Here is a 14497-nt window from a genome sequence, read left to right as displayed (position 1 = left end):
CGGAGCCACTGCTTGGCTGTTGGCAATCCTTAAACAGATTCCAACCGTTGCGATGATCATCATTGGTGTGGACCGAAAAATTGTTGATCGATGGTTTGAACTTGAAATCATTCTGGTTGTGACTTGTTTGTTCGCCATCGCATATTTTTACATCATGGTGTTCCTCGGACTTCGGAAGCGAAAGCAAAACCAAACTAGCCAGGTTACTAGCATGATAAAAGCAAAACTCGAATCTAAAGTTGCGAAGACAACTGGTTTATTAACAGCTGGACTTCTGATTTCGTTTGTTCCTTCAATCGTCATTGTCGCGTTGGGTAACTTTTTCCCCGCTTTTCGCATGAACTCCCCAATCCGGCTATCAGAGGTTTTCGTGCAGTTCAATTCTATAATAACTCCTGTCTTGTACTTCTACAGAGATCGTCGTTTTCGAAACGCCGTTCAAGGGTTGTTGGGGATGAAAACATCAAGGAATAACCAGCAATCCGTTGATGCCGCACAATCCTCTAAGAAAAACGACTTCAGCACTGCATCAAAAGAGCTACCAGGACGCAACGGGAAAACAATTAGCTCGATACAGAAAACATTCTTCTCCACTGACATCGCCGGAAAAGTTGACGAGGGACCTAAAGCGGCTCTTGGAAGATCCATCTCTGATCCAACGCTTTATCAGTGTCCTCGTGATTCAGTTGTTTCATGCGGTTCCCCGCCGGACGAACCCTCGTCAGCCATCACGGCAATCACAACAGTCCAACATAAAAGTTCCCAGCAACGTAAAGGGAGTAGTAGTAAAGGAAAGGTTTACCCTCTACCAACACACACCAAATAAACAATTTCACCGAGAAGCTCCACAGATCTGACTCGTACAAAACCAAGGTCGAAATCCTGCGACAATCAGGCCTGAAATTTTTTTCAGGTCTGATTTTCACTATTGCTCAAATAGTGCTTTACTGCGAAGGATCGTGCTCATATACGAATGAGGCTTATGTAATTAAATATTTCTGACTATTTCCAAATTGGCAAGAAACAAACAAAATGAACAGTGAGACATGAAATGTCCTATTCCAAGGTCTAACATTACCAACGACTTGATGTGACACAGTTTTAAGGGAGGTAGTGAGAAAACCAAATTTTTTTGCAATACTAGGTGAAATTTCTATTGCAAGTTTGAGGTTAGATAAAGTGTATCATCAGCGAGTTACACCTTGTTGATTCGTCATCTCTGTTTTTATTTCTTCTTTTTTTTTTTACAAACTATTCAACCATTAAAGTTTAATCTTAAGATATTTAACATAGAGCTGAATCGGCTTTTGTTTATTTTTTCTTGATGTGCCTTGACATTTCAAATAGTTCATTCCGAAAAATCAAATTGTTTTCCCAAAAATGGCCAAGTTTTTATCAGAGACGAGCCCTTCCAAAGACTTAAAATTAAGAAAAAATGTCCAAGTTTTTATCAGAGACGAGCCCTTCCAAAGACTTAAAATTAAGAAAAAAGAAAAAAAAAGGGAGCCCTGTAGAATGCTTCCTCTCTTTTTTCTCCTGCAGGGAGATAAACTGAAGGAAATCGTAGCTGAAGAGGACATTAAAAAATGAGACTTCATTTTCCAATTATCGTAATTACAGTTATCGTAAAAAAATTAACAGTGCAAACATGATAAAATAGATTAGTTTTTGTACTTTTATGGATAGGGGCACTTCTTTTTCCCTTCCACCTAGATCAATTAAAGAAAATATCAAACTGTTTTCAACCTGCTTTCGAAAAAAACAATGTAGTGCATTAAGGACGTTCATGACCAATACAAAACTCCCTAAATAATAAATGACAATATTTCTCCAAAATGATGTTTTCTCCAAACCTGAGTGCTCGTTCTACAATGGAAATGCTCGGAATATAAACAAGGAAACATTTCTTCTTGTGTTACGATCTAAAATTGAGTGAGTGACACAAATGCGCTAAAAGAAACACTAGTCAAATAACAATAATGATTAAAAAAAAAAAACCACGGAAAAATAACTCCCAAAACAATAGAAAAAACCATAAACAATTCCAAGTAAATGTGAAACCGAACAAAGTCTGATAATAAGCTATTACTCTTTATTTGAGAAAAATACATTTTCGCAAGATATCAAATCTCTCATACAAATTATTGGTGGCTTAGTTGATATCTTTCTCTTAAGATCTAATGTCTTGAGACAAAGAACTAAATATTGAAGATGAAGGTGCTATCACGTAATAGTACCGATATGCCGTGAACGATAGAAAAAAAAAGTATGACGAGAGTGTTCTATGGATTATTCTATTCATTACAATCTGAGCGATTTTTAATAGGAAAATCTTCTTATGTTTTAACTTCCTCCAGGCAAAGTGGTGTAAATAGAGAATTTCATTAAAATCACGTTAAATTTACATCAACTGAATGACTTAATTCCTTTCAAATACAATTTCTCGCATAACAGCTAGAAAAAATTGCTCTACTTGAAGGAAAACAATTGTGACCTATGACCTTATGTACAGATAGAAAAACTAGAAATAAAAAGCTTACTAAGTTTAAGGAGTTATCACCTACGTTCAACATTTTTAGACATGATTCAAAACAAATAGACAAGCTAGTCTCAACAGGTACAATCTTTAAAATAAGATGTTCAATTTTAAATTAATTTTTTTCTCAGAGAGATCACTTTTTAACTATGACTTTGAGAGCTTATCCCAGTTTTGTCGCTTTATATTAATTAGTAAAGTCAGAAGGTTGAGTAGTCGATTTGCTTTTAGACATGAAGTGTTCCCCATATGACAAATATCACCTTCATAAGCAATTTCTGGTATCATAAGAAATTTGACTATCAATGATGTAATTGAAATTAAATTTAATTCCTATCTCATCTTTATTTTTATCAGTAAATTAACAGACTTTGCAAGAAATTTCGTGTCCCTGTTGGGACTGAGTTAAACATGTTTTCAAACGATCAGCCATTTAATATTACTCCTCTCTAATAAATTGTTACGAGAGGAAAGACTACTTCAAAATTATGAATCCCATTAAGGGGACAAAAATTGTAAATACTTGACGGTTTTTAAGCTCCCTCTGAAGTCGCCATTTGCAAATTCATTGCACGTCCATTCCAACGCGTTACGTAGCCCTGAACAGTTACTTGCGAGCCTGCAACCGACATTCTATAACAGCAACCCGGCCAGTAAAAATTGCTTTCTTAAGATCTGAAATCTAAACCGTTCGTGAACCGGGCATCGTTCACGCCGCTTCAATGGTAAATGGCTTGAAAAAATGAGAAACTGGAAATGAGAGACCATTTTCGGCATACTAAAATTCACTGGCTCCGAGGCTTGGGGGAATAAAACAAAAAAAATCACATCGAGATCGAGGGAAGAAGGACTATTTTTTTTGTTAAATTCCCCCAAGTCTCGGAGCCGTGATAGAATCTCAATATATCGAAAATGGCCAATAGGAAACGCATGGATCTAGCAACAAAACGGCAAGAAATACGATTCTTTTGTGACTAAGAAGTGTAGCGACTTCCTAAGAATACTACATGGGAGGCTATAAACGTTAGACTGTAGGATCCCGACATTTTCAGTGGGTGAGAAGCAAAATAAACAGCATAAGCCTACGCGGCTAAGTATACCAGAGGTAATTCCAGTTTTAACGGCAATTAAAAAAAAAAAACACGTTTTTCCTAGACGTAGTCATATTTCACCAAGAGAAGCAGTTTTTTTCTAAGTTATAGGCTAATTGATAAGCACTCATCTGAGGCTGAAACTTGGCGATTGACTGTTGTTTTTTACTCCAAGTGGGTAAACTTTTGTTGTTATAGTCAAGCACTTACAGAAACCTTTTGTTTGATAAAATTATTCATGCCCTGGTTGTCATTTGCTCAGCACCTAGTCCCAGGTCGCCTTCCCTCATCTGGTCAGGTGGCTCACCGCTGTTCACACTGCCGCTTGCAGGTCTGACCATTACTTCGCTGGTAAAACTCAGTTGTCCATTTATATTGAGCATGTCTTCGTCGCTATCTGTTGCCACGGTTTCTGTCTACATTAAAACAAAACCAGTAAAAGCTTAGCCGGGTAACCTTTCATTGTGGATGTAAGTTGCATGTAAGAACCGTACATCGTCCCTGAGAGGACGTCTACTTCCCCTGGATGAAATCCCAGCAAATCGCAGGTTAACCCCCCCCCCCCCTTCTTCTCTGCATTTCTCCAGGTTCAATAATAACAGTTAACTAGCACTAATTGATGCTCCTGGGTGCCTGGGTGACAGAGCTGAGAAACGTCCGCACTTGTCACTTTGTAAGTCTCGAGTGTGAACCAAAGAAACATGGCACTAAACTAGAGGAGGAACTAAAGAATTTAAAAGCGATAACAACGATCCAAGGTGCTATAAAAAGTGACAAGTATAAACCTTTGACCTCGTCGCCTGACAAAGACTAGCAGTGTAGCAGTCGAAACGTTGCGACCAATTCACAATTGATTAGCATGCGGACTCTTACATCGTGAGACAAACGATTAAAAATTCATTAATCTAGAAATCCCCTCTGCCCGAATTTGAAACCGTACCTTTGTATCAGGCCGTGATCTTGAGAGGAATCTTGCAAGAGGACCGCACCAACCCGGTAAAGTCTCTGTCAGAGGCTGGCCATAGTTAGTAAAAATAGGCTTCATATACGTAGCGTTTGTCAAGGAAATTAAAATAAGTTTTGCTTTTACTACATTTACCCTACAGTAATAAAAAGACCTCTGCTGTAATGTGCTCTGCTCTGCTGTAAAGCAGGCGGGAAGTTGGGAGAGAGGAGCGCGAAAGAAGGAAAGTGGGTTTCTTCCTTTTTCCCATTCCCTCTCGTTTGTCGAAAGCTGCGAGAAGATTTGTAATAAAATTACAACAGCAATAACAATAACAACATTTATTTATTATTTGTATTGCGCTTTTCCAATAAAATATTCAAAAGCGCATATTCAAAAGCGCAAACACTCCTTATGACGCGCCTTGAATAAAATTGAGCCAATTGAGCCAATGCAGAAAAACCGACTTGAAGTCGGTAAAGAAACTTCAGAATTCAACCAATCTCGATTGGACCCGTGCCATCCAAACAGTGGTTGGCTGCCACTACCAACTGATCTTCCAGGCCTCATATTGACAGCAGGGTTTCGGTTTTTCAAAATGGCCTCTACAAAGCACATAATTTATTTACTGCAGACATAAAGCTTGTCTTCTTTGCGAGTCTAGGCCACGTAGAAGCTTAATCAAGGCCATTCCTTCAAAACGCGTCAATAGAAGTTAGAAATTCAGTTAAAAGCACTTAAATTTCTGATAAACAGCACAGGTTATACTTAATCAAAAACTTACCTGGAGCCTACAAAAGAACACTCTAAAGCCGAGCTCATTAACATGAGAAATGACCGTAGTTATGTACTTCAGTTCGTTATAGGGCTATTTGCCAATCACCCTTGTTTTAATAATAAAACACCAACAGTTTTGTAAACATACCCCTTCGTGCTGTTTTTCTCAGCGACCTGCGCCAAAAAAGCTGATGAGCGTACTAATCAACGAGTCAGGAATCTTGACTACATTCTAAATGCAGTTTACTATAATCAATATAATGATATGACCTCTACAACTTTGGTGAGGCCTTTTCACCCAGTTTATGGAGTAAAATTTCCAACAAATCCAATAAGAAACTAAATTGCGATCATTCAACCAAAACATGTAATCATTCCAGAATTAAATTGGTCGGTCTTGAATAGTCTTCTCAGTAGTTCCATCCATGCCATAAAACTGGTATAAGTGGGGGCGAACCCACTTTGCTTCAACGACTTGATGTGATATGGATAGTGTCTATATTCATCACAAACGTTCCTTATTTACATAATTTGTTTTCCGCAATGATCACACCCAAACTATCTTCTTTTCCTAAACGTAAGTGAGCAGGTGAACACAAATTGTAAACATTCAGAAGCAAAATTATTTCTGCCAATTCTTGGTAACTTTTCTTTTTTTTTTTTCTTTTTTTTTTCGACGGTTATCGAAAATTATTTTCGGATAAAGTCGTTTTACTGTCGCTCAATTTCGAAAAAACCCTGGCGAAAAACAATCCCTCGTGAAGAAGAAGGCAATTTTGGTTTATCAAATGAGTTGAAGATGTAAATTGCCACCGTAATTATAAAGAGTTTCAAAGCTTAGTTTTCGGTTGTTACCCCTTCGTCAGAGGGAATGAACAGCATTTGCATACAACAAAGAAGTACATAAACTGCAAATATGGGGACGAAAAATCATTATCATACATTTCCCTCCGAGTGAATATATTTCGTGAAAGTGGGAAGTGAGGATTAAGTCAAGAATTACCGATTGCAAAGGAGCGAGGATATGAATCGCAAAGCACCGAGGGGCGCTTTTTGTGGAGAGCAAATATGTCATGAAAAGGTAAAATTAAAGAGAACCAATTTTACGTCACGAAAAGGAAGGATGCATAAAGGATTATGCACAGGAGTACGTGTGAAGAGCGGAGAAATACAGAAGAATAACAAATCATCATTGAATGGAAACCGTTTTGAGTGGGTAAAGGTCTCCTGAAAGTTTACATAGGGGTAAAAATTAAGAAACCTTTCCTTTTTTCTCGTGGAAGGATGCAAAAAGAATTGCTTAAATCCTTGGAAAATTACATGTACATTCCGGTCAAATTTACATAGGAATTTAAGGTTCCAGTGTTATGCTGCGCTGGCTCCTGCAAGGTACCTCTTGATAATAGATTAATCAACTCTTAAAACCTTGAGATCATTCCCAAATTTACGAAAAAATTAGATCTAGACTGAACCTACATCAGCCAAGAGGAAGGCACTCCCATGTCAATCCCAATGACTCAAAATGGCAATATCTCTACACCTTATTACTGTCTTACCGAGGTGAAACTTTCTGAAAGTTACAATCAAATTCTAAGCATTAGCCAACGAAGATCGCCTCCCAGTTGACTCAGTTAGTAACGGGAGGTCGATGGTTCGAGTCCCGGCCGGACCAACACTCAAGATCTTAAAATAATTGAGAAGAATGTGCTACCTTTCTCTAACATCAAGAAATGGTCAGATATTCTAGTCTTCTCGGATAGGGACGAATAAATGGCGATCCCGTCTCCTGCAGGGTTAGGGGTAGGAGACGTTAATTTCCCACGCACGAGATTACTGTGTGATGGATGTCCTCCCCTGGGGTGGGATGGGTTGGGATTATTTGATGAGGGCCGCAGGTTAGAAAACCGTTGCAGGTTATTGCACCTCTCTCTTTAAATAAAGTTAAAGCTAATGTTAAAATTAAATTAATACGTTGTGATCAGTTGGGAGAGTAAAACTTGCCACCGCGCTACATCCAGGAATTTAGAAGGGAACAAACTTCATTAAGCGGATACCAGATTAAGTAAACCAAAAACCTTCCTTTTTTGCTCCTCTCAAATTTTACTTTGGAAAAAGCAAGAGTTCAGATTCTTTACTTACTGATATCTTCAGAAAGCTCTAACCTTATGTAAAATCCAGGCAGCAAAATTAGAAGATGCCTTATTTCTGTTACTATTCCCTGAAAGCTTTTGAAGCATCTGCCGTACACAAATGATTTGTCAAATGAAATCCGGAAAAAAACAACAGATATTTTCTCTTCTAGTTTGCGAAAAAAACTTGAATGAAATAATATTTTTTCCCTCTTTGTGATCTGGAAGAATTAAAAAAAAATCTGCAAACTCTGAATAGTTCTGCGAAGAATCTTTGTGCTGAATTACGGTTTGCTATTCCGTTACTCGCCATCTGTTCAAAATAAAAGTAAAATATCTAGATCGATATAGAAAAAAAGGTGTTGACAAGCCATACTATGTATTTACCCGTCCGGTACGACCAAACTTTGTCAATAAGTATATCTTATCGTATGACCACTAAGTGTTGAGAATTTCAACTTAAACAGAACGCGATAGACAGGCACGCGCAGCCAAATGAGGGCTTAAAAGTGATACAATTAAGACTTTTCATTTATTTTTTCGAGTCAAAACAAGAAACTCACAATTCTTTATAAACCGCAGCTTTCTTTCCTCGTTTCTGTTGTCCTTAAATCTTTTTGTAACAAAGCGACGTGTGGACAGCAGGGCTGGGCAGTTATTTCCTGCTTGGCTCACATCCAGCCCAGCACAAGTCAGCTTTCACTGTGGTTTTCTGTGGGATTGCGCAAGCGGGGCCGGACAGCCTTTTGATAAAATATTAAATAGCAGAGTTTATGATTGTTGATGATAGATATTTTGTATTTCATTGTATTTATCTATTCAGTTTTTTACCACAAGATGTTAGAGATAAAGGGCTAGTGATTTCAAGTGTGATGGAGCTAAAAAGCTTTGAACCTTCATGGGAAACGGAAAATTGCCGAATATTTGTCCTATATAATGGTAGACAAAAGGAGTTTGGGTGCCTTGTACTGTAGCTATGGGTTTGGTTGTTACTCAGGTAGACATTTTCAAATTTTTGAGGGAGAATAGATTTTTTCGATGACAACATGAACTGAGCTAGCTGTGCCAAATGAATGTTAATGGGAAATTTCGGAAAGTCTCATGAAAATAGAACCGGTATTAACATCACATGTAAACTTTCTAATCATCCTGATAACACGTTTCGCACGATCATGATCACAAGTTCAAGATTTGCTTGATGGCTTGATGCTCCGACTTAATTACAATAACGATGGTGTGCAACTAACATTGTTTATAAAGCAGCTGGGAGTCTTGTGATGAACAAATTGCATTTGATTTTAATTATCATCGTTGCTTTATTCAAAAGCCGAATATTTCGCTTTCTGCTTAATAATTTGCAGTAGAAGAATTGCACATGAAGTGATTTACAAAGACTAGGTAAAAGTGGAAAGACATGTAATCGATTAACTTGCAGTGAGTCGGTAATAACAAAAACAAAAAAATTTAATCATAAGATAGGCATATTCGTGCGTGCATAAAAGTACACATACTAAGGTTGGAACTGTTTTTCGCCGGATTATCACTGACTTTGTTTGTTGTTTGCTGCGAGTGAACGCTTATTGAAGCATGGTAAGAAAGGCTGTCAATCGGAAGGTTCAGTCGGTTATCAGTTCAGTTCATTTATAATTTTTTTACTGCATCTATTGTTAGTGAGCAGATGGCTTCTTGAGAAAGGTTTCAGTCAATAATGAAAAAGACTGGCAAATTCTGGATATCAGGGAAGGCTGCAAAAACAATAAAAAAAATCTGATACGAATAAAATTTAGAGCCGATGTCTCTTTCTAGCTTCTGAGCCCTAATTGATGTTTGTTTTATTTTCTTATGGTAGTTTAATCGTGATGTCAATGGGACTAAGTAATCAATTCCTTTTTGTTAAGGTTTTTCCTATGACGGAGAATCGGTGTCGATGATTAGAATTTTAAGCTCAACCCCACGGAACAACAATTCTAGCGAAAGCTTTGTTTGTTTTTGTTTTTCATATTTTAGGCCTTCGTACTTATTTTCTCTGAAACGGTGAAAACAAATGCATTTTAAATTTGAACTTCAGCCCCCGATTGGTAAATCATATAAGACAAACACGTTACTGGTTCATAATCTCAATTCATTAGCCCCATAACATTAGCCTTTTCGGCAAGGACATAACTAACACATTAACAGCCGATTTATGGGTAACCTCGGCCATCAGGTCAGCTATTGTGTCTATAAATGTTTACCCACACTTCATCGAGGATTTGATAAACAGTAGAGATTCCCATGATTTTGTGGTTGATAAGCTATTTACTGAGAGCTGAAAAGGAAATCAGATTACAGTTCAGAAAAAAATGTGACTTATGGGGTGTTGGGTGCACAATAGCACCTGTAGGCGACTAAAACGAAAAAAGAAAACAAAACAAAACAAAACAAAACAAAAGAATTCTTTTTAAGAGGAGGTTTCTTCATCGAAAGTCCCAGCGAAAAATTGCACTTTTTTAATGAATATGGCCTTCAAATGAATGAAGGGGGGTGATTTTCTAAAGAAACTGTGGTGTTGCCTCTGCGGGGGGTATTTCATGATAATTTGGTCTTATGAACAGAGTTGATTGTTAAATTCTTTGAGGCGACCAATTCACATTATCAACCCAGTAAAATTATCAATTACCAAATTATCATGGCCCCTAGTTTAGTTTGATTTTTATTTTTGTTTTATAAAGAGCCACGTAAATTCACCTCAAGGTAGACCTTAACGATAGAATGGAGCGTTTTCCGGTTAAGTTTCGTAACACTGAGATCTGAATAATCACAGAGACCAATGAGATCAAAGGAAGATATTAAAAGCGACCAATAAGAAAACAGTGCAAAAACATGTAAATCGCCTTGAGAGAAAGAAAAATCACCCTGTCCAAGTAGCAGCTGGTTTAGTTCTATACCTTTATTACTTATGAGGGCCGCGTTTACTAAACCAATCACAAAGCTAGTAGAGCAAAACCAATGCATGGGTGGATTACTTTGTTAGCTAAATCAAATTTACCCTGCTAAGTGGATTGATATTCTTTAGAAGTCAGCCTTTTAGACCGCAGCCTGAAGAGAAAATCTAATTCATAGGTATTTTTTCTAAAGCTTAATCGCGACAGAATCAAATTACATCTTTGAAATAAAATTGCGTTAAGATATAGCCACTATCCTTCGTTCGCTGTAAAATCACGAAAAACACTTAAACGAGACAAAATGAAACTGTTTGCGAATATACTGGTAAGTAACCTGCGTCGAAGGTTAAGTTTACGAACGACAAAAATTTCCAAACTTAAAATTATCTGCGCGAAAGAAAACATAGAAAGCTTTGTCCAATAAATGTGAGCTTAAATAGGTTTAATCTAATGGCCTTAGAAAACGCCGTTTAAAGTAAGATCGAGAGCAATTAGACAGTTGCAACTTAATTCCTTACAAACTCTTTTCAAACACTTTCAATAGCGTCATTAGTAACGTTTCAAACCCATTAAGAGGCCCCGATCGGCTCTAATTGATGCCATAAGCTTTCCAATCATTTTATCAATTTTAAAAGGAAAAAAAAGAAAAAACATATAGCAATGTCCTATTGAAATAGAATTTAAGGCCTTTCGACACTGGCCTCATTCGTGCATCCTGTTCTGTACCTTTACAGATAATTACTGAACTGTGAAAAGAAAAAAGCGTCGAATTTGGTGTCATCTTTCTGTCAAAAACATCGCGAAGGAAACTGGAGCGGAAAGGAAAGAACTAAATCACCAGAGGAAAAGTTTTAAAAAACTTAGAAAAACAAAAAAGCTCAGGAGCTAAACGCTCCTTTATGTGGCACCAGGTCACGGCATGGCGGCAAATAACACAACAGTGAATTATAATTTCACCTCTGCCAACAGTTCGTTGTACTTCTGCCAAAAACTTCCGTACCTCATCTGGGATTTCACTGATACAACGTTACCGTGGATTTTAAATGTCATGATATTTATTGCTGCCCCTATCGCCACTCTCCTAAACATTTTGGTGATTGTCGCTTTGACGAAAAGCAGAGAACTGCAAAAACTCTCCAATATTTTGCTGAGAAGCATGGCTGTTACTGATCTCGCAACAGGAGCTATAACTATGCCAATGTCTGCCATAGTCGATGTTCTAATGCTTACCCAGGTTTCAGTCAAGCATGTGTGCACGTTCGATTCAGTTGTAAACAAATGCTTGATCTTCTTGATGTCCAATTCTTCGTTATATCACTTAACAGCCATAGGATGGGAGAGACACATGGCCATAAAATGTTGGACGGATTACAGAAACAAAGTAACCAAACGTCTCCTTAAAATTCTCGGAGCCACTGCTTGGCTGTTGGCAATCCTCAAACAGATTCCAACCGTTGCGATGATCATCATTGGTGTGGACCGAAAAATTGTTGATCGATGGCTTGAACTTGAAATCATTCTGGTTGTAACTTGTTTGTTCGCCATCGCATATTTTTACATCATGATTTTCCTCGGACTTCGGAAGCGAAAGCAAAACCAAACTAGCCAGGTTACTAGCATGATGAAAGCCAAACTTGAATCTAAAGTTGCTAAGACAACTGGTTTATTAACAGCTGGACTTCTGATTCCGTTTGTTCCTTCGGTCGTCATTGCCACGTTGGGTAACTTTTCCCCCGTTTTTCGCATGAACTCCACATTCCGGTTATCAGAGGTTTTCGTGCAGTTCAACTCTATAATAACTCCTGTCTTGTACTTCTACAGGGATCGTCGTTTTCGAAACGCCGTTCAAGAGTTGTTGGGGATGAGAACATCAGCGAATAACCAGCAATTCGCTGATGCCACACAATCCTCTAAGAAAAATGACTCCAGCACTGCATCAAAAGAGCTACGAACACACAACGGGAAAACAAGTAGCTCAATACAGAAAACATTCTCCTCCACTGATATCGCCGGAGAAGTTGACGAGAAACCTAAAGCGGCTCTTGGAAGATCCATCTCTGATCCAACGCTTTATAAGTGTCCTGGTGATGCAATTGTTTCGTGTGGTTTCCCGCCGGACGAACCCTCGTCAGCCATCATGGCAATCACTACAGTCCGACATGAAAGCTCCCAGCAACGTAAAGGGAGAAATAGCAAAGGAAAAGTTTACCCTCAACCAACACACACCAAATATACAATTTCACCGAGAAGCTCCAAAGATCTGACTCGTACAAAACCAAGGTCGAAATGCTACGACAATGAGGCTTATGTGAATATTTTTGACTGTTTCCAGAAGGGGTCAGAAACAAACAAAACGAACAGCGAGACATGAAAAGTCACATTCCCGGGTCTAGCATTACCAAGGACTGGATGTGACGCACTTTTAAGGGAGATAGTGAGAAAACCAAATTTTTTTGCAATACCGAGTGAATGTTCTGTATAGTTAAGCATTTATTGGAAAATGTATCGCAAGTTCAGTTGAGGTTAGATAAAGCGTACAAAGCGTACCATCAGCGAGTTATACCTTGTTGGTTCGTCATTTTCCCCCTTTTTTTTTTTTACAAACTATTCAAACATTAAAGTTTAAACTTAAAATATTTGACATAGAGCGGAATCGGCTTTTGTTCATTCTTCTGTATGTGCCTTGGGCATTTCAAATATTTTATTCCGAAAAATAAAATTGTTTTCCCAAAAATGTCCAAGTTTTTATCAGAGACGAGCCCTTCCAAAGACTTAAAATTAAGAAAAAAAACCAGCTCCGTAGAATGCACTCTCTGCTCTTTCTCCAGCAGGGAGATAAACTGAACGAAATCGTAATTTAAGAGGAGATTAAAATTTGAGTCTTTCCATTTTCCAATTATCGTAATTACAGTTATCGTAAAAAAATTAACAGTGCAAACATGATGAAATAGATTACTTTTGTACTTTTTTGGGTTGAGGTACTTCTTTTTCCCTTCTACCTACATCAATTAAAGAAAAAATAAAACTATTTTCAGCCTGCTTTCGAAAAAAACAATGCAGTGCATTAAGGACGTTCATGACCAATACAAAACTCCCTAAATAATAAATGACAAAATTTCTCCAAAAAGATGTTTTCTCCAAACCTGAGAGTGCTTGTTCTGTAATGGAAATGCTTAGAATATAAATAAGGAAATAGGTATTCTTGTGTTACGATCTAAAATTAAGTGAGTGACACAAATGCCCTAAAACAAAGATTAGTCTAATAATGATTATGATTAAAAAAAAAACACCAACGAAACTAACTCCCAAAACATTAAAAAAAAAAAAACACATAAACAATTCCAAATAAGTGTGAAACCAAACAAAATTTGAGAATAAGCTGTTAATCTTTATTTCATAAAAGTCATTTTCGCTAGATATCAAATCTTCTATACAAATTCTTAGTTGTTTAGTTGATATCTTTCTCCTAAGATCTACTATGTCGAAACTAAGAACTAAAGATTGAAGATTATGGTGCAACTATGTTATAGTATCAAGTGAAGTTACATGCTGTGAAGGATAGAAAAAAAAATGTAACCAGAGTGCTCTATGGATTATTCAATAAACTACGATCTGAATGATTTTTATAGGAAAATCTTGGTATTTTTAATCTCTTCCACGCAAAGTGGAGTAGATACAGAATTTCATTAAAACATGTTAAATTTGCATTAACTGAATTGCTCAATTCCTTTCAAATACAATTTCCTGCATAACAGCTTGAAAAAAGTCGCTATAATTGAAGGAAACAATTGTGACTTACAACATTATGTAGAGATAGAAAAACTAGAAATAAAAAGCTTAGAAAGTCTAAGGTGCTATTTTTAGTCTTAGGAGAGCCACCTGCATTCAATAGTTTTTGGCATGCGTCAAAACAAAGAGATAAGCTGGCCTCAACAGGTACAGTCCTTAAGATAAGACTGCTGGATTTTAAATTTATTTTTCTTAGAAAGATCACTTTTTAACTGACTTTGAGTTTAGGCCGATTTTGTCAACTCATGTTCATCAATAAGACAGAACGTTGAGTAATCGTTTCGCTTTTAGACTTGAAGTGTGCCTGA

General features: G+C 37.3%; 1 protein-coding gene across 1 annotated transcript; it reads right to left on the bottom strand.

The window, feature by feature from the left end:
- Positions 1–3717: 3717 nt before the first annotated feature.
- LOC148726583 (sodium/hydrogen exchanger 9-like) lies at positions 3718–4722 on the bottom strand. Its single transcript, XM_088729021.1, has 2 exons — positions 4568–4722; positions 3718–4043 (listed from the first exon to the last, which is right to left on the bottom strand). Exons 1-2 carry the CDS (start codon positions 4670–4672, stop codon positions 3864–3866), a joined length of 285 nt encoding a protein of 94 aa, XP_088585147.1. The 5' UTR covers positions 4673–4722; the 3' UTR covers positions 3718–3863.
- Between the last annotated feature and the right edge of the window lie 9775 nt (positions 4723–14497).

The sequence above is a fragment of the Stylophora pistillata genome, chromosome 7, assembly GCF_964205215.1.
Source record: "Stylophora pistillata chromosome 7, jaStyPist1.2, whole genome shotgun sequence".
NCBI classification, from domain to species: Eukaryota; Metazoa; Cnidaria; class Anthozoa; order Scleractinia; family Pocilloporidae; genus Stylophora; species Stylophora pistillata.
Note: the sequence above shows the minus strand (reverse complement) of the source record. Positions and strands in the feature narration are given on the sequence as shown.

Excerpts from the sequence above, each read along its gene's own strand:
- LOC148726583 (XM_088729021.1), bottom strand. The coding sequence starts at position 4,672 with ATGAAGCCTATTTTTACTAACTATGGCCAGCCTCTGACAGAGACTTTA. Across the intron at positions 4,044-4,567 it reads GATCACGGCCTGATACAAAG|ACAGAAACCGTGGCAACAGA; the intron begins GTACGGTTTCAA and ends GTTTTAATGTAG.